Source organism: Sciurus vulgaris (assembly GCF_902686455.1).
Source record: "Sciurus vulgaris genome assembly, chromosome: 4".
NCBI lineage: Eukaryota > Metazoa > Chordata > Mammalia > Rodentia > Sciuridae > Sciurus > Sciurus vulgaris.
In genome coordinates, this window is record NC_136464.1 from 118,934,258 (window position 1) to 118,954,994 (window position 20,737).

The window sequence follows — 20,737 nt, forward strand, 5'->3', positions numbered from 1 at the left end:
TCCAAACAGCACTCTATGGAAGGAAATCAGTACGTGCACATGACACTTACAGACTAAGTAAGGAGCTAGGCTGCACTCCTGGAGGATGGAACAAAAGGGATTTGCAGTTATTCTGCAGACTTGTTTCCTGTTCAATCACTTGTATCAGTATAGACACAGGGATATTTTATACCTTGAGTTATAATTCAGTCTTTTATTGCTCTGATGTAGTCCTACCATTTTAGGTTGTTCTTTTTAATCAATTCCTTACTTTCTCGCATTGTAAGATGTTCTAGGATGTCTTGTCTATTTCCCACCGCATATACAATCAGCCATTTCTCTAAGGTGGCCCAGTTCCTTTCATTGCCACTGGACTGGGGTGGAGGTAGAGTGCCTGCTTAGCATGCAGGAGGCCCTGGGTTTGATCTCCAGCACCAAAGAAAGGAAAAGGGAAGGGATAAAGGGGGAAAAAATCATTTTTAACAACCTGTTTTTTAAAAAGGATAAAGCTAAAACAACTTTTGTTTGCTCCCAATCATAAAATCTCCAAACTAACACATGCAAGCTTACCCTATGGGGTTTTCAACTAATGATGTTGCAAGGGTTAGTGCATTATGTGAGGTGGTCAGATAAGTATTCATGAAACTTGACTCCCTTTGGATTTCTAATTATATTTTAAAATAAATCCCTCTCTACATCAAGGTAGATATTGGTTCAGTGTAGTTTTTCATTTTTTTGGTATGGGGGATTGAACCCAGGGATGCTTTACCACTGAGTTCCACTGCCAAGCCTTTTTTATTTTTTAAGACAGAGTCTTGCTAAGTTGCATAGGGCCTCACTTGCCAAGTTGCTTAGACTGGCCTTGAACTTGGGATCCTACTGCCACAGCCCGAGTTGCTAGGATCATAGGTGTGCAACACTACTCCAGGCCTCGATGGGGTTTTTCTAAAAATACCTCAGAATTGGTATTTCATTAACTGCCCTGATCAGACCCTTTCAAATAATGAGTATTAGGAATGGAATTTACTAATTATCCTTCCTACAGCAGGTAAAGAAAAAAAGCACAAAATGAATCTTTTAGGCACTTTTTATTTTCCAAAAAAAATTGTCGTTAATATATAAACATTTCATTCTCTCAAAAAATTCTACAACTATACAGCTGTTTGCTCCATTATTTGCATAGGAAATGACCACAATACAAAAATAAGAGGGAAAAAGAAGCAAAACAGCAACTGATTTATGCTTTTCACGTATGTCTCCACGTATAAACATTTTGAAGCCTCTTACAAAATTATTTACAACGTTTGTCATCTATTTACACGTTAAGAGCAACTTTTCTAACAAACAAAACTATAACTTATCAAGTTATGAAAATTGTCTTCTAAAAAAACTTACTATATTACCACAAAATAAATAAAGATAAACAATATTTTAAAAACAAAATTAAATTTTCATTTCAATTAAGACCCCTTTTGGCATTTTGCTTATTATTCTGCCCTTTGGTTAACAGCATCAGCATCACATTACTATTTTATATTGCATATATGTAGCACTTGCTTCCTTAAGTTTTCAACATATCATTGATATTTAAAGGCAGACACTGAGTCAGTATTAACAACAGATTAACTAAACTGCACTGTAATTTAGATAAAATTACTGTGTCTCACTGTATATTACATGCAAAATCCACATAAACTGTCATTTAACCAACAGAACTGCACAAGCAAACACCTTGGTATATGAAAACTGCATCATAAAGTCAACGTTTCCATATGTGAAAACTGCATCATAAATTCAACATCGTCATGAAATTCAACGTTTCCATACGTGAAAACTGCATCATAAATTCAACACCGTCATGTGAAAACTGCATTAAGTCCTTCCTTTAAAAAATGATACTGTTTAGCTTATTGTAAGAGATTTAACTTTTGTATATTGTAACTATCTTTAAGCTCTTCAGTTTACAATTCATAAAAAACATCTTTCATATTTAAAATAAACAATCCTATTTTAATCAGTGCATGAAATTTGCTTTTTCTAAAAGTTCATTTTAATGATTATTCCTTCCCCCTAAGAAATGAATTTGGTAATGTTTTGAGAGGTATCTTATCACAAATTCTAACTGTAAATGTATTTATGGTTATTTTCAAAAGAAGTATGATTTTTCCCCAAAAGAATCCTAAAAAACTTGTAATAAACCTATAAAGCTGATTTGCATATTTACAAAATTTTGAATAGCAAATATAGGCAACTCATTTAAAAAAAAAAAAAAAAAAAAAAAAAAAAACACACATTTGTTCAATGGCTATTTGTGAATTGCCAGGTCCAGCGTGTACCTCTAAGGGATTACCTAATAATGACAAAAACGATGTCCGTCAAGTAAAATCTTGACATACAAGCCATCCTTCTTCCCGGTACCTGCCAAGTGATTTGTTCTCTAACCACTGTCACGTCAAACCCCGGTGCCCAGGTAAAAACACCCGCACACCCGCTCCACCCCCGCCCCCGCCCACGTCGAAATGTGGCTGCCTGTCATGAGATGAGCTCTGCTTGAGTAAAGCCCCGTACATTACAGCAAGCATTCCAGATTCTTAAAATGACCAAACACTTTGGTATTAATACAATGTATTCCCTGTTTTCTCAAATATACAAAATATACATTTCCAGTTTTTTTTTTTTCTTTTCTTTCTTTTTTCTTTTCTTTTCTTTCCTTTTTTTTTTATATGAATAGTAAAGTTTGTAGTTTTAAAAGGTTGCCAAACGGACTGCGGCGGCGGAGAGCGTCGCACGGCGGCTCAGTTCTGGTGCCTCTTCATGTGCAGGGCCAGGTGGTCCGAGCGTGAGAAGCTGCGGTTGCACACCCCACACTGGAACGGCTTGGCGCCCGTGTGCTTCCGGTAGTGGCGGGTCAGCTCGTCCGACCTCGCGAACCTCCAGTCGCAGCCCTCCCAGGTGCACTTGTACGGCTTTTCACCTGTGACAACCAACAAAGAGGGTGAGGTGGCCTGCTCGGAGGACAATCGTGGATGACACCTGAGAAGGATTTTTCTTTTTTTAAACCATGGACCAAGCACAGGAAGAAAGGTTCATGAATTCCATTATGAACTAAATAAATATTACAGTCCCTCAAAGCAGTCCAGCAAAGTCAACTCCCAGAATGAAACTTAACCTGTGATTATATGCAGAAAGAAGTATTTTGCCTGCTCTTGGAAAACTAAAGGAGGCCAAATTTAGCCACATGCAAAATGCATCAGTGTCCATATTTCTATGAACTCTTGCACATAAAAATCCATGAAGTGATTAGATTGAGCCTGAAAGGTCTTATCACTGTGCAAACATGGTTTCTATGCAAACTAACCCAAATTAAATTACTGGCCACAAAATGGTGAGGGAAGAGGAATTTTAGAGCAACTCAAGAGGAAGCCATTCAAATCACCTTCAAGATTAATTTCTTGTACCACAATTCCTTTGCTTGAAACCGGTCTTTAATGTCTGAATTAGGCTGATGGAAGCTTTCAGCACATAGCCCATGGCCTCCATAATGGACTATTGAGGCATCCTAACCAAAATCTCCTTAGATTCCCACTAGCACACACATTCACAGCCCCCCCCCCCCCACTTTTTCCATACTTAAGGGTAACAAAGTTAAAACATTTTTAAAGTTGAATGATTTTAAGTCTTCATGCAACTGATATTTAATAAATTTATCCAGACCCCCCCAAGTCAGGTACTGATAAGTTCACACTGATAAAGGCTCCAGCCATGAAATAACCATAACAATCCTAACATTTGCTGATGTGCATTTAACTCTTCATTAAGAAAAAATTTGTTAATTTTTCTTTGCACCAAGAAAGTTACCAAAATCCATTCCATAAACAACATGCCAAGTGTCTTATATTCCGGTCACTGTCCTGATGCTAGGGATACAACAATATGCAAAACAAAAATGCATGGCCTCATGGGAGCTTCCATAAGTGATTCAAGTCCCTGATCCAATCTTCTGTTTTCACAGCTCTCCACTGGAATAGTGAATTGATGCCTCAGCCCCGCCCCCCACCTGCAACTTGTATATTCAAAATGTTCTCCCAAGTTTGCTAGTTGCTTACCTTTCAAAACTATGTATAATGCCATATTTTCTTTGCTTTTGATACTGGGGATTGATTTCAGGGGAGCTTTACCACTGAGCTACATCCTCAATCAGTTTTATTTTTTATTTGAAACAGCATCTTCCCTAAATTGCTGAGGCTGACTTTGAACTTGAGACCCTCTTGCTTCAGTCTCCTAAATCACTGGGATTACAAGTGTGCTCCACCACACCCAGCTTATAAGGCAATCTTAATTCACTATCTTAGAATTAATCTTATTTAAATTGATGTATACATATAAATCTCAAAGTTTACTCTTTGACTAAGCATTAACTAGAGATTCCTAATTTATGCTTTGGGATGTTAAAATTTCCTATGAGTGTTAATGAGACAATGTGCATATTAAAGTACTGCTGGCATACTTTATTTGGGCACCTTTTCCCTTTAAAAAAAATGTTTGCTTCTGAAAAGGAAAAAATCTAAAAGTTGCTTTGAACACTCAGCAACCTTCCTGCCTAATTTAGCAGTATCATATTCAGGAAGTTTGTAGGATTACCCAACTGAATCTAAATTTTAATCTTAAATCTAAATTTTAAGACATTGTCCAGCCAACGCCTATAATCCCAGCAACTAGGGAGGCTGAGGTGGAAGGATTAAAAGTTCAAGGCCAGCCTCAGCAGCTTAGTGAGCCCCTAAGCAACGTAGGGAGACCCTATCTCAAAAATTAAAAAAAAAAAAAAAAAAAAAAAATTAAAAGAAGGAATGGGGATGTTACTCAGAGGTAAAATACCTCTGGGTTCAATTCCTAGTACCAAAAAAAGAAGAAAATTGTCACATCTGTTGAGGTTTCTCTACAGCTTGTGAGGTTAATGTATTTTAACTGTTCTAATGACCACTGATTATTAAATAAAATTCTACAGGATGAAGAAGGACCAGAATTGGCCACATGAAATGGGTCCCAATTATTTCCCATGAGATTTCTCCTTGGCTTCCTGTAGTATGCATCTGCAGTTGCTTTTCCTCTCCCCTCTCTTCTGGCTCTGACCTAATGTACACTTATTTATATTTAATTCCCTTCTTGGTTCCTATCATCCCATTTAAAAAATACACCATCTCAATTCTGGATGCCGTTTCTCATAGTAAATTCTTTCACCCCCCCCCCCTTTTAAATTGGTGTGTTATATTACACATATTCATACTTGTATACAGTATAAAAATATAATTTGGCCAATATCATTCCCCAGTATCTCACAGCAAATTCCAACTGGAAATTTAAGCAAATACATTCAAAACTTTTAAGCAACATATTTGCTCTTCTTTCACTGACATTCACATATAAGCTGTTTGATATGTAGAAGCATTTTAGTACCAGTGGTACATGCACTATCTTGTTTGTGGATATAAATCAAACAGAAGAAACAACTTTGCACAGAAGTGTTTGGTTTTGTTCCTCATGAAACAAATCACAGAAATAAACATACTAGTTAAACAAAAATATTTCTGATGTCTAATGCAAGGGAAAAACTTCCTACAGAGTTCTAATTTTAAAAGAAATCATTCTAGTCTTTTGAATTTAATAACTAAATAGCAGGAGAACTGAATTTAGTTTACTTAAGAAACAAGGGACACTAGACTCTTTTTGTTCACTATTTTTATTGGCTACAAAGCAATAAACTGCACCAACATTTTTTAAAGTTTACCTTACTGATTGGTCAAAATACAGTAGCCCTTAAAGTTCCTAAAACATTTGGGGTTTTGCTCTCAATTTATGCACATCTATAGGTTATCCAGCCAAGAATACTACCAGTGTCTGGAACAGTAGTTACTGGGGCCAAGGCTTACTATAAAAGCAAGGATAACTATTCCCCACTTGGGGCAGTTTCTATGGGATTTGTTCAAGTGTCAACACTGTTCAAGCAAAACATCGTAGAGGAAGCTGGTACCCAATTTCTGGCCAAACAGCAGACTCAAGTCTTTCTTCCTCAGCCAGAAACACTATGCACAGTACTTCTGGGAAACCAAACTGACTTCCTTCAAGTTATATTTCAACAGGATAGAGCTTTCAAAAGTTTAATTGGATTTTTACAGAATCTCTTTCCAATACCACCAATTTAAAATATTTAGTTAAGCTCTTTCAACATCAACTGTATTTTTAAGTTCTCCTGCTGTTAATGTGAAACTTTCCAAAGGCAAAGAAAAAAAGTGACAAATTTGTACAACATGGAAAACAATCTTCAACTTTATCTCAAAGTATGCATTTTCTTATTCTACTTTAAAATTATAGGAACAGTTTGCTAAGAATCGCTCATCTTTGAAAAAAATGTCCAAGTTAAACATGCAGACTATCCATACTGATAAAGTCATAGAGGTATTTTACTAAAATGTTAAGCAGAATCTTTACCGGCAAAAGGAGGAGGGAGAAGATACAACCGTCCACTGAGCACATCCTCCACAGGTAGGTTCTCACCGCCTCACTTAATCCTCACAATAATCCCAGGAGTTAGAAGCAAGCTGAAGAACTCCACATTAAGAATTCTGGCCTGCCACTTTTCCTTAATGTCCCACTTAAATCTTCCATTAGCAAACACTAATATGCTCTCTTTGAATGATGTAAGAAATATATACATATTGTTCAAATTTATTTAGATTCCGAAACCACTCATGAAGAGTAAGGAATAGCTTAATGGACTTCCACCAGCCCTTAAACTCAAATGATCTGAAGCCCAGGCACACCCTGACAGGGCCAGACCTCTGTGAAGACCCACCTTTCTGTGCCTTTCGGGTCCTAAAAACTGTTCCAGCATGGTATCGGCAATGCCCAAACATTACTAATGAGTATTCCTCTTTCCCTGACTAGGTGAATTTCAGTGGTTTAGCAGAATGTTTGTGAAGTATTCAAAAAGTCTTCAGCAAGAAACTAAAACAGTATCTATTTTTTTTTCCTCTGATGAACAGATTAAAAAAAAAAAAAAAAATGACTTTTGAACCTACCACAATGGAATGGGAGGTTTCTCTGCTCTGCTGAACATATTCAATAGACCCATACTAAGGCCTTTCTCTAGACTGTTCTACATAGGTTCCTTTAACAAAAGAAAAAAAAAATCACGGAAGGAAATAATTTCTCTTAGAACAGTTTCGATAGGTAACTTTTAAAAGTTTGCTATAGCTAATTTGAACATGTTTCCTTCCTGATGATTAAAAATTTAATCAATAAGTTGATAAAGATAAAAGCTAAAAACCATTAGAATAAAAGACGATATTTATTAAAGAAAGTATGGCCTATACTAAATGCCTTGTAAAACACACACACACACACACACACACACACACACACACACACACAAATAGGACATGATCTCTGGCCTCAAAAAACTTAATAGATTTTTTTGCCCATCATCACAGACTTAGGGAATTGAGACTCTGAAACAGGCTCTGTATAGGATTCGCTTTTAATAATCAAAAGGGAAAAAACAGAAAACAGTGAAAAAAAATTCATGGGAAAATACATTTTGATAGCTGAGAAAACTGATTAATTAGGATGGTTTTAGTTCACTAACTCATATTTTTATATATCTATATGTAATTTTCTACTTAAAAATTTTATTAGACCTCACTGCAGATCTACACTTGAAACACAGAAAGGTTCGTTTTAGATGCATCTAATTGATTTAGTGCCCTTCAGCAATGGGCCCACTTCAAGGAAACAAACAGGATATCAAAAAATTCCCTTTTTTTAATCAGAGTTTATCACTTTAAAATCCAATTCATCTTACCCCTTCTAGAAGACATCTGACAGCTCATGAGAAATCATTCCACTTGTATGTATCTCAGTCAATTAAATTTATTTTGAACTTGGCTGTGAATGTAGCCCAGTGGTAGTGTGTGCTTAACACACACAGAGCCCTGGGTTTAATCCCCAGCATCAAAATTTTTTTTTTCTTTCTTGAATCACTGATTTGCACTTGCTCTTATATTGCTTCACGAAGGCTTCGAATAGCTGTGTTCTGCCTTCTCAGCAAGCTTTTTAAACTCTGCAGAGGCAGAGACCTACTTCTGCTGTGACGCCACAGTTTTCCTAATGCATCTCTAAAACAATCCTGTGTTTGGCCAAACTCTGGCCAGAAGTTATTTTCATAATGAAAAAGGGGGAAGGTATAGGAGACCATAGGGTGAGGCTGTTAGTTTTTCTCTAATTTTATTTTATTTTTTTAACAAAATTAGAGAAAGCTGGGCTTTGCCCTGGCCTGGGACCAAGGGTAATCTGACTAAATGTATATTTAGGTGAGAATTGTGCTTGAGTCTCTTCAGGAGAAAACATTTACCCATCCTGAAGCTATACAGGGTAAAGTCTATGTAAAATTTTCTTTTACGGAATTGAACTAGACCTGAGGGAAATTAATAAGTTCCGAGGTCCCTAGTGCTGGTCAAGGAAAGCAAGGGGGTGTCCTCTTATAGGGGCAGGGAGAAGGGATATGGCCAGACAGTGAATGAGATGGTATACACAGGGACCCCTAGCTACTCAGGAGGCTGAGGCCAGCCTGGGCAGCAGAGCAAAAGGAATTGTACGGACCACTCTCTCCTGCCATCCATAGACCTTGTCAAGCAGGATCAGTCTCCCGGCTCCTAAACTACTGCTACTTCTCCAGGTCCTCAACAAATACAAGGAAGAACACCTCTTGACATTTATATAGGTTTACTGAAATGAAATACCAATTCTTGAGCCTCCTGACAAAAAGACAACACTCACACCTGCCCCCATCTCAAGGGAAATAGGACCTTGAGGATGGTACCAGAAGATCTCAAAAATGACTATATCCCAAATTAACAAGTGAATTGCAACTCCAACAGAGAACAGGTGGAATGCAGCCTTTCAATCACCTCTTTAAAAGTCCCCTATTCCTTGCTGATGGGCAGATCTCAGCCTTTGGGACAGGAGACCCTTATGTTTCTCCTTTGCTAGTAAAGCAATAAAACTTTTTTTTAAAAAAAAAAAAAAAAAAAAAAAAAAAACCAGAAACAGAAAAAAAAACCCACAATATTCAGATTCACAGTCTTTGTAATAAGAGCCTAAATTAACTTAAAAAAAGTGTCTATGAAATATTTTTACCTTTTTTCTTTTTTTCAACCTGAATAGAAAATAAACCTGTACTTTCATTTTTCCTATATTTGCAGTTAACAGTTATCCCTGACCAGTGGATTCCTCCCTGCTTTTAAAAGTGTGCCTTTTTATAATAAAAAGTAGCCAAGTTAATGTATTCTTCTACATAGATGTTTTTAAGAAAAGTTACCTACTATGTACTTTTAAAATAGTAACTAATTGGAGTTGTTAGAGATCCTTTAAAGTAAATAATACAGGCTGTCCTAACAGGAATGCTGCCAGAGATACTTCTACTCAAGTAGGACATTACTTTGTTTCTACAACCAGAAAAGATGTAGGTCATCAAGTAAACAGCTACTACATTCTATAGAACTAAAAATACCTGCCAAAGCAAAATTCTTGGGTGATCAAATTATTACTAAAAAACAGAAACAGAAATCCCACCACTAACAACAAAAACACAGCTCTACATTCTTTCACCACCACAGCTGGTTGTTTCTATCTCCATTTCAGAATTCTATTTAATCTACTTATGAACTATCTTCTCTCACTCCTTTAAAAACAAAAGGGTAAAAGAAGAGATTAGTCGTCTTTGGATTCTCTACAAAAATCGGTCAAATGTTTGCTGAATCAAATTATTCTTCTTAACCTTTGATAAGCTTTATCATCTCGAAACAATGTTTAATCAACTTCCTATGTAAATGTTTTTCAGATGAAAGAACAAGTCCTAGAAGCAAAGTTTAATCTTCCCAGTGAGTCACTGAAAAGAAATTGTTTCTAAGCTTTCAAGCTCATAAATACCTCTTCAGGGTCTGAACCAGCAAGTCTCTTAAGGCACAACTTTTTTTTTTTTTCCTTTAACATAAGCAGAAATTGTCAATACAGAAAAATAAATTTCAAAGTTGCAAATGAAAATAAAATCTTAAAAATAATTTAAGGAATATTGGACTAGTAATACCTAACACTAAAGGCTAAAAATGTGATGATGCTTTTTCTTGCAGAGCTATTAGACTTTAAAAAAAAAAAAAAAAAAAAAATCACTGGCCACTAATCTCATCCTGTAAACTATTTTTCCCAATGAAAGAGATTAAGCATCTCATACTGATCTATTTTGGATCCAAATTGTGTGTTCTCCACCCATTAAGATCTGAAATGAAACCCTTTCTACTTTTTTTTTTTTTTAACTTTTCACTCCTTTTCCACCAAAAAAAAGTAATTTATGTTCAGAATATAATGGTCCTTTCAATGGAGTAGTGCTTGTATTGAAAACACCTGTTGTCAACATTACCTATGTTTTAAAATCAAACGTATACCCAATATAGTCATACGATGCCAAGTACTATTCCAGAAATTTATATCTAAAGACTTACTACTCCACAAGAAACAAAAACTAAACTTCAAGTCTAGATTATTGAAAACATATACAATAATGTCTTACTTATAAATACCATTAAGAAATAGCTGGGCACAGTGGTGAATGTAATCCCAGTAACCCAGGAGGCTGAGAAAGGAGAACTGACCCAGTCTTAAGCAACTCAGTGAAACCCTGTCTCAAAAGAAAAAAAAACAAAAAGGGCTGGGGATGTGGCTCAGTGGTAAAGCACCCCTGGATTCAATCCCCAGTACAAGAGAGGGAGAGCGAAAGGAAGGAAGAAAGAAAAGTAAAGCAAGGGAGAACATAGGAATCGACCACCTTTACAAGGAGGTTTGGGCTAAAGATCCTTTCAAGACCTAATGTGGAAATTTTTTCTTAAACAGAGAATCTTGAATACAGGACTTTGCTTAAAGTCCATTTCGTGTTCCTATGCTATTTATATGTTTCCATTTTCTTTTTTGAGAGTGTGTTAAATGGTCATTTTCCTCTGTCAACCTGTGGAACCTGGTCTATGAGATGCTTCAGCTAAGGGTGTATGTGTATCTGAAAGACTTTTCTCTGTACAATTGCTAATCTTTTTCCCTATACCAGAAAGCTGAGGCTGAAAGGAATCTTAAATTTCATTATGAAATTAAAGAAAAGGGACTGGGGCAGCTCAGTGGCTAGGGGGCTTCCATAGCATGCGTAAGGTCCCTGGTTCAATCTCTAGCACCAAAACAAAACAACAACAAAAAAACACCCCAAACTACAAGTTGTTTGCATGAGACAGTTTATCAGCCATAGTGATTTAATAGGGCTGACTGATAGGTCAATCTTTTTTTTAAGGTGCTTGTGAGCAAATTTGGAATGACGGCAATAGCCCCTTGTATATATCACAAGGCATACAAATTTCTGCAGAATGTTCATTTAAATGCTGTTAAAAGTACAAATATTTAGATTGGGACACATACTACTTGTTGACATTGTTGCCTAGAAGCAGTCATAACTATTTCTAACCAGAAGCATGATAACCATGTATACATACACAAACACCTACTTACTCACACAAAGAATGCCTCTATAAGCCTGTTAGTATGCTGTCTTATGTATGTATGGAAACGAACGAAATGTAATGGTTCCATAGAATAAAGGCAATTTATATTTCAGGTATTTTGTTTGACCATACAAATAAGATGGAACTTTGTATTATTTAAGTATGCTTTCCTAATAAAGAAATCAAAGTGCATGAACTTTAGAAGACTTGAAAGTTACAATATTTGTTATTCAAGAAACAGGTTTATCTTTTACTCTTTCAGCCCAAATTAGGGGAAAAAAAAAATCTGTTTTGGAAAGACTCTTTGCTCAGGTTCAATTTGCAACCCAAGTTAAAGAATCATTTATAATCTAAAACTCCAAAATAAGTAACTAAACAGAATTCAGATGCCGATTGTTTTAATTGCTTAAATCATTTAAAAAACATACAGTAACTTGACATTTTAAAGCCATTACCATTATTTTTCCAAAGAAATGCTAGGGTACTTTGCATTCTGCCTGCAAAACAGCAACTATTTAAACAGTCATTTCTATTATGTCAAATACAGACTAACATTACCATACGGTTTTTTAAAGTTCCCTAATAAATTGCCCAAGCAGAAGTGAGGGGCATAGAAAGAAAAACTACGAAACTATTAAATGAGGGAAGTTATTTAGGGGAAAAACAAAAACAAAAAACAAAAACCTGTTTCTTGTACCTGGGGGCCTTAAAGGCAAAAGAAAAAGAAAAGAAAAAACACAAGCCTCGGCTGGCTCCAGATATATTCACTGAAAAACAACTGGTTGGGTGGGGAGGATGCAATGAGAGAGCACAGGTAATTTTAAAAGGCATTGTCTAGAAACAGAAATGAGGAGAAAACAACCTCAATGCTCTATGATTACCCAAGAACGGGTTTAGCCAGATGAACTAGTCTGGTAAAACCCTCCCCAAGGCATTTGAAAGACTATCAAACAAAACTTTATTAAACTGGATTACAGGGTCTTACTCATTAGATGCTGAAGGCCACAATGTTTATGATCAGGTGAAAAAGTTGATGCATGGGACCCAAACTAGGCCTAGGTCCTCTTTTTAGTTTGTTTTTATTAGGACAAGCATTGTTAAGACAACCCACTATTAAATTTCTTTGCCAGCAGGTCAAGTTCCAGAATCCCAGGTACAAGCATTCAGAGCACTAAACCCTGACAGGGGTTGAAAGGCTATTTAGATATGGTCTGACTACATCCCTGCAATAAGCAGTTGATTACATTGTTATATGCGATTATATTCTACTTTTATTAGGAGACTTTAACCTCATGAAAATGTATTCCCTCCTTCCTATCTCCAGCTTCAAGGACTTCCAAGAGAAAAAAAGCAACAGTTCAAATGTTTCTAAGTTATTTCCACCACCTCTTAATCAAAACGTCAGGTAAACTCTACGTTAAATGTTTCCTTAACAGAGCATCTAGTCTGTAAAAGGATATTTTATTCTGTACTGAATATTTTTCTGGCACTTGTCATCTGTATTTTGAAGAATTTAGGTTGACATCTTTTTATGTGCTTAATTCTTCTGTGGGTGCTTAACTGTAAACATAATTTTCACCTTGGGTTGCTTACGAAGGAGTTTTCCTTTTATATAATCAATTTGTCTACATTTTAAAACCTTGGGCCAAAACAACTCATTTATTTCATAGATAAATGCAGATGTCATTTCTTTTTTTAAAAGCAATTTCTCAAAAAGTCCTGGTATCTACTACATTGTCACCAATACTATTTGGATTTTAATAACTAGTTTTTTATCACTGAGATATCAAGCAATACTTCCATAACATGCATACAAACTGTTTGCAACATATTTCTCTCAGGGCTGTATCTCAGCATTGACCTTTGTTCAAAGGCTTTTACTTTTTAATGCAGCAGTTAGAGATAACTACTTCATTTATCAAAACTCAATTTCCATAGTAACATCTAGCCTGGGGAGATTCAAGTCCTCACACTAATCCAACAACCCATTCAAAGGAACTGTTGAATACTTTGGTTTCCATAGCAATGATGGAATAATACATTTTGCTAGGTCACTGCTTTTATTAGCAAAACTTATTCTTTGAACTTTTAGGTAAGGCTGTATTTATTGAGGAAAAAAGTATAATCACTTTATATAAGAGTTCTTTCCTTTAGGGCTATTCTTTAAAGAAAATTACAAATAGTAACCATCCATATATTTGAAAATATTATGGGTACATGAAGCCCTTTAATAAAGTATGCCACCTAGCTTCATCTTAAATTGTGTCCTGATATAAAATTTTTTAATTAAAAAGCTCCTTAAAGTTATTGCTATAGATTTAACAAAACAAAAACTTAGAAAACTAAAGGGGCCAACCTTAAAAGCATGTTTTAAATGAGGATGAAGTGTAAGCTAGAATAAAGATGATGTCTCTCAAACATATCAAATGTCAGGATGGTGGGTAGGGTATAGAATAACTTTAAACCATAACTCTACTTCTGACCAACCATATTTAAAACTCTGCAACTTCAGGCCTATCTTTCATCAAGCACAGCAAACATGCTAAACACAAATATTTTAAGTTAACAGAGAAACTAAAGGTAATGTATTAAGCAGCAATGCTATACATGCTAAACGGCAAAGTTTTTAATGTTTAAAAGGGCTTTATTTAAAGCAAACTAATTTGCCACGGGAGAAATTTCTTTCTTTCAAGACAAGAATAGCACTGCCATTAAACATTTTAAAATCCATTAGTAAACATTGTTGTTTACGTTTTTGGGTAATTAATTCTATGTGAGGTGACAGGGCAAGGCCTCTGTGAGGGAGCATCAGCTTTCCTGGAACCAGACATTCTCATGGAACTGAATTTTGAGCCAAGTTAGTGCTGAAAAGGTAGGCCATTAAAAAATAAAAGTTGACAGAAGAAAGAAGAGATCAAACACGTGTTGGCTTTTAAAAGGATGAATACCACTTACACTATTTACACAACTTAAAGAATTAACAAGAAAATTACATACCAGTATGAGTCCTCAGGTGAGCTTTTAAATGAGAAGACTTTGTATAAACTTTTGTGCAACCTAAAATAAAGGAGCAGAGGAAGAATAGCTTGTCATTCTGGAGACCTTTTGAAATCGTTACATTTGATGATTCAGTATTTAAAATCTGCCTTGAAAGAAGAAATCTCTTGTGCTAGATGAAATATTTGAAGCTTCAGTTTTAAATCTCAAAAAGCACCCCCAACTACCTCATTAAAGGAACAAAGTGATTTTTTTTTTTTGGTATCACTTTAGCAGGAAAGAACACAGGCAAATGAGCCAAGTGACAAATGGAAAATTTGTGTTTATATTCCAGTAGGTACTTTTTACTAGCAATACATATTTTAGTGATTTAATAGCTACTATAGTATGTTTTTAAAAAAATTTTAATGGATGTGGAGCTGACAATGCTAAACCATTATCCAAGATGACTGTAATTTTCTGTACTCCTACATTTCTTTTTTTTTTTTTTTTTTTTTTTCATTTAGCATGTCATGCCATATCATGTACCACAGTCAATAAATTATGCCCCATTATTAATCATAAACTAGCTTACACCAGCAACTTGGGAGATACATTCATCAATTTATACTTTGGGCCATGCACCTCATTCAAGAATGAACACATGCTATCAGAACCATCCTTAAAGGTATCCCGTGTACAGTCTTGTACCAGTAGCAGGTTAGGCACCTATAAGCCCACATGTTATTTTCCCCTACCCTTCACTTTACAGGGAAGTTAATTTAGAATCTAATACTATAATTTATTATCTTAAAGTAACCCTAAATAAAATTCAAATTTTATTTAAAATCGAATATAAAAAAGTACAAGGTAACTTTTTTTACCAGGCTGTTGTAGCCAATTTTTTTTTTTTAATACAGAAAATAAAAGCTGGGCACAGTGAAACATGCTTGTAATCCCCGCAATTTGGGAGGCTGAGGCAGGAGGATCCCAAGTTTGAGGTCAGCCTTGGTAACTTAGCAAAACCCTGTCTCAAAATAAAAAAATAAAAAGGGCTGGGGATGTGACTCAGTGGTAGAGCGCCCCTGGGTTCAATCCTTAGTACTGCAAAACTAAGTGAATAAATAATAAAATAAAATATGTAATAGACAACTACCTGGCTACATACCAGGGTAAAGCACAGAAACAGAATATGAAAAGAACAAATGTAAATGATCTTTTTCTTAACTGTCAAGTAAAACTTTCCCACATAAATTTAAAGCCCAAAAGCGCACACGCATACACACACACACACACTCTCAATGCTTCAGCCAGGTAAGACCACATACCAGGATAATCGCAGTAGTGGATGCGGCGTTTCTCCAAATCGGGGTTACTCCTTCTATTGTATCTGACAGGTTGGATATTTTGCGTATTAACTGGTAGAGTGGCAGGTAAATTTGGATTGTGAATTGCCAGTTTGGAAGCAATTGTAGCAGCATAGGATGGAGGTGGGGTTAAATTCTGGAGCATCTCTGCTTGTCTATCGGGACTTCCAGGCTCTGAGCTTGGTGGTGACGGGGGAAAGTAAGTGGCCTGTTGTGGAAGAAACTGACTTGGCATTGTGTATGTGCAAGGGGGCATGCCCTGGAATTGTTTCATTGCAGTCTGCGGAACAGCAGAGGTGTGTGTGTTAAGGCCTGCCATGGCGGCTGACATAGAAACATTAAGGGTGTCCATTACTGCTGTCTGGTTTGTAGAACTGGGCATGTCTAGATCCGGTGTATTCAGTAGCTGGTACAGGTGGCCCTGCTGGGGAGGGACAGAAAGATGAAGATCTGGTGTAGTAAGTTCTTGTTTGATGAAAATATTGTTCACCTCTGGAGCTGAGGTCTGGTGGGAGCTGAATATACTGGTGAACTCAGGGAGGGCCTGGGTCGGGGCCGGAGGAGGAGGGGCAGTCGTTTCACTCTGGTGGCTGAAAATGGTAACAGGTTCTGTCTTGATGTGTGTTACACACGGTCTCTGAGATTTGTAGAGGCCAGTTCTCAGGTGAGTGATGTCAGGGAGGAAGACGTTCATGTTGATGCTGTAAGGTAACCCTTCACTGTCAGTGAAGAACTGGTCTACGACTGAGGCACTGTCTCGTCTATACTTTTTATGTTCTGGAATAATTGGAACGGGAGGAAGCTGAGGTGTCAGATACTTCTCCATTTCACATCTTGTCTAAAAAAGAAAAGAAACAAACATGCGTAATCTACCTGATTCGCCTCAGGAAGGGCCAAAATGGTGCTTACTACTGTCCCCCAAACCCCCCCCACACACAAAGATTCCTCTATAAGGCAATAGGGCAAACTCCTACTACTAGTTTAAGTATACAAGTATAAGTATCGCTTATAAATATATCAGGTTTATTTTGCCAATTGTGTAATTATTGGCTTACACCAAAGCTTACAAATCTGTATGTCTTTAGTAAAATCGCTCAGAAAAAAAAAAAAAGACAAAAAAGTGAAAGAGGCAAATCAAGTAAAAAAGGAAAAAAAGAAAACAAAATACATTCCTTTCAGATGCAATAGTATCACCCCTGTGATTCCCTGCCCATCAGTTTACAATTAAAGTACTGTATCAAAGCACTGTCAAGCTACCTCAATTCTGTCCATTCTAGTTAAATTTAACATGTTTTATTTAAACAACAAAAAACTATGCAAGCCCTTAAAACAACACTGCAAAAAACTTTTTTGCTTGACTAGACATTTCCAAAATATCTAATATAAAACATTCGTTGGCTATTTCAGTGCCTTTTGTGTGTATTGTTCAAGGGAAACTTAAAATACAATCTTTTAAGCAAAACGTAGTATCCACTGACACAAAACGATTTCACCTTCAACATTTGATCTAAACGTTGATTTTAATCAGCAGATTCGGTAATTGGTTAATATGATAATGAAATGTTCCTATTCATATCCCTATCTAAAACAGATCTTTAATTACCTAAGGGAAAATCACTCCCTTGGTAGACTAGTGCTAAGAAGCCCGTGGGTGGAGAGAAGCTGCTGTGTCGTAGCACAGTCATCAGCAAAACATTTATCATGTCCTTCTCAGTGGGCCAATGCTACATTCCCCCCTACTCTGTAAAAAAAGCTCAGTCATCCCTTATCCCCTCGGTGTCTCCCAAGGGAAAAAAAAAAAAAAAAAAAGCCAAATTGAAATAACCAATAACCAAAGAGTTCTCAATCGATGATTTCTCCCCCCAAAGACAAATCGCCTCAATATCTTCTCCCCTAGTTTAACATAAGCTTAATTTTTTTTTTAATTTTTAACACTGAAAAGGAAATTTCGAAAGAAAAACAAAACCCAATTAGGTGGAATGGCTCATATAGCTATTAACCACGGCACCTTAAGGGATAAATAACCCAGTCATATTTTGCTACTAAATTTCAAAAGTATTTCATGTTGAACCTCAGATCATTCGGATCATACGGTGTGGATGAGAACGGGATTTCCCGGATAGACCCGATTTAAAAATAAAAATTAACGCGTGGTCATGTGAATCACATCTTTAACAAATGCCACTGTCCTCTCGAATCACGGCGACACTGACCACCGCCCCCCCCCCCCAGTAGACAAGGCGCTGGGTAGCAAATACACACTATACCAAGGGGCTATTAAACGAAGTGTCTTGAAATAAACCGAACTAACCCCTTTCGTGCACTGCGCTCCCGTGGCGGTTAGTGGTTTCTGATTTTAGCTCTTCCAGCTGTTTGCATGTGGGTATGTTTCCAATTTTTTTTTCCTTGGGACAAGCTAAAAGTCCCGGGAAGTTTTTTCTGGGCTATATGACTCCGTGCGTGGGCGAAAGAAACAGGCGGTTGCTCTAATTCGGCTGCTGGGCAAGTGTAAAAGCCAACTGCCAGCTTTCAACGCGGCTCCGGGAGGAAATTTACGCGCACAAGGAGAAAACAACACCCCCGGCTTTTTTTCTTTCTTTTTCGGGAAAAATACGCGCTCCAATACAACCTTAGTTGTCCTCTTATTTTCCAAACTTAGCCACTCCACAACCGCTCCTAAAGCAAGAGGAGTGAGCCCCAAGGTTTGAAACCCCGAGGAATCTTTCCCCAGCACCCCAAACTGCGTTTCCACTTAACCCCAGACAAGGAGGGGAGGTGGACCTCCAAGGCCACGGCATCGGGAGGGAGGGGTAAAGGTGAAGGAGTAATTTAAGTAAAGTGGAGCGTGAGGTACAAGGTTTCATCCTCCACACGTAAGAAAAACAACACTGCGCGTGAGCACCCAATTCCCTCTTTAACCTCTTCCAAGCTGACCCGCCGGGGGAGATTCATCTCGGACTCCCCTCTCACAGGTCCCCCATGCACTCTACGAAATGCTGTGCCCAGGCTACAAGGGCAGGAAGGGGCTGCCCACCCCAGCACTAGCCTCTGGTGCGCCCCGACGCACGCCCCAGCCTGGAGCGGCCCCTGTCGCCCGCGCGTCGCAGCGGCGGGACACGCCCGAGCCCCGGGAAGGAGGCGGAGGGAGGGGAGCGGCTCTTCCTACCTGGACCAGCTCCTCGGGGGGCAGCCGCGGACCGGCGGCAGGAGGCGGCGCCGGCTGCGGGGGCTGCGCGGGCGCTGGCTGCGCCTGTGGGTGGTGGTGCGGGTGCTTCAGCTCCTCGCCCGGAAAGAGCGCCGTATCGCGGGCTGGGTTCGCGGCGCCCAGCACCGGCTTGAGCTGCGCGAACACGGGCTCGTCCTGCGGAGCCGGCGGTTGGGGCACAGGTCCCAGGCGGGCGCTCATGGTCAGCACCCGCGTAGCCATGGGCACTCGGGGGGCGGCTCCGGATGCGGTACGCGGGTTAGGCGCGTTTCCCACCTTGCCCACGTTGGCTCAGGCCGGCGAGCTCGGCGCGGGGCCGCGGGCGGAGGAGGGGAGGTTCCGGGCAGACCCCTCCGTCAACAGCAGGCGCAGTTTTCGAAGGCGCACACGAAAAGCAAAACTCTTCCGCTCTGCCACGCGTAAACGCCAATGTCCTCCAGGCAGCCACTTTCTCCCGCCCCGCCCCACCGCGCTCTCTCACTCGCTGGAGCCGGCTCCCGCCACCGCCGATCTCCACGAGCGAGCTGCGAGCGCGCGTACCTGCCCCGCGACTACTGACACTTGACGCCCGCCTCTATTTCACCCAACTCTGGGTAGGCGGGGCCCTTCGACCTGACTGACAGCGCTGCCGCGAATCCTGAGGCCGCGTCGCCAACCGGGCCGGAGCGACCAGCCTATGAAAAGAGAGAAATTCACCCAGGGCCCCGCCTCCACCGAACCGACCGCACCCCTCCGGCCACGAGCTTCGCGCGCAGGGCGGCCGCGCAGTTTGTACACAACTTCTCTGACAGATTGAGCTGGCGGAGCTGGGGGCGGAGGGAAGGAGAGGAGCGGGTGGAATCTAGGAAGAGGGGGAATTAGGGTGGAGACGCGGAGGGAGATCTCTACGGACTGTTCTCTGCCAGGATTAGGGAGAAAAAGAGTATTGCACGTCTTAGGTGTTGTGCAAGGACCTGAAACTCAAAAGCTGAAATCCAGAAAGCAGCTAGGTGGGGGCGCTAAGCTTTTCAGTGACTTATTTAACGAGCGTGTATTTTTAAATATACAAAATGTACTTTTCTTTAACAGAAAACTAGGGGCGGTATGATAAATTTTTAAACAGCTCTTGTCTCTATGTATCTTTACTCGTGAAGGTATCTATTTAGCAAAGCAAATTCGGTATGTCCTGAATAAAAGGTTTAGTGGCAAGCATTTTTTAAAGACCTTGCATACAATGCTCCCCCCCCCCACCCGCTCCCACTTCAGTATTTAAATAGCTGGAAGTAGTTTTCACACACATTTCTACCTCCTCGTATTCCTGTGTGGAGAGCAAGCGGGGGTGGGCCATATGAATTTTGAGGTTTTTAATATTTAAACTATGTTGATTCTAGCCAAAGCCTGGACTCTAATTTAAGCGCTAACAACTAGCTCAAATGTGTGTTTAAATAGACATTACATCTTTGGCTTATTTTTGCTAGCACTGTATGTCGGGGGGGGGGGAATGGAATTTAATATTTACAGAACTGAAACAGTAAATTTACCTAATACCGTGGCACCTTTTCCTACGAAAAGACAACCAAAGAAGCCTCAAACGTTAGACACGCAGCAGCCCTGAAAACTGCGAATCCAAATTTGTAGGA

General features: G+C 38.8%; 1 protein-coding gene across 1 annotated transcript; it reads right to left on the reverse strand.

Annotated features, from left to right (window-relative positions):
* Nucleotides 1–1,050: 1,050 nt before the first annotated feature.
* KLF5 (KLF transcription factor 5) lies at nt 1,051–19,688 on the reverse strand. Its single transcript, XM_079138928.1, has 4 exons — nt 19,080–19,688; nt 15,875–16,751; nt 14,568–14,627; nt 1,051–2,953 (listed from the first exon to the last, which is right to left on the reverse strand). Exons 1-4 carry the CDS (start codon nt 19,338–19,340, stop codon nt 2,775–2,777), a joined length of 1,377 nt encoding a protein of 458 aa, XP_078995054.1. The 5' UTR covers nt 19,341–19,688; the 3' UTR covers nt 1,051–2,774.
* Between the last annotated feature and the right edge of the window lie 1,049 nt (nt 19,689–20,737).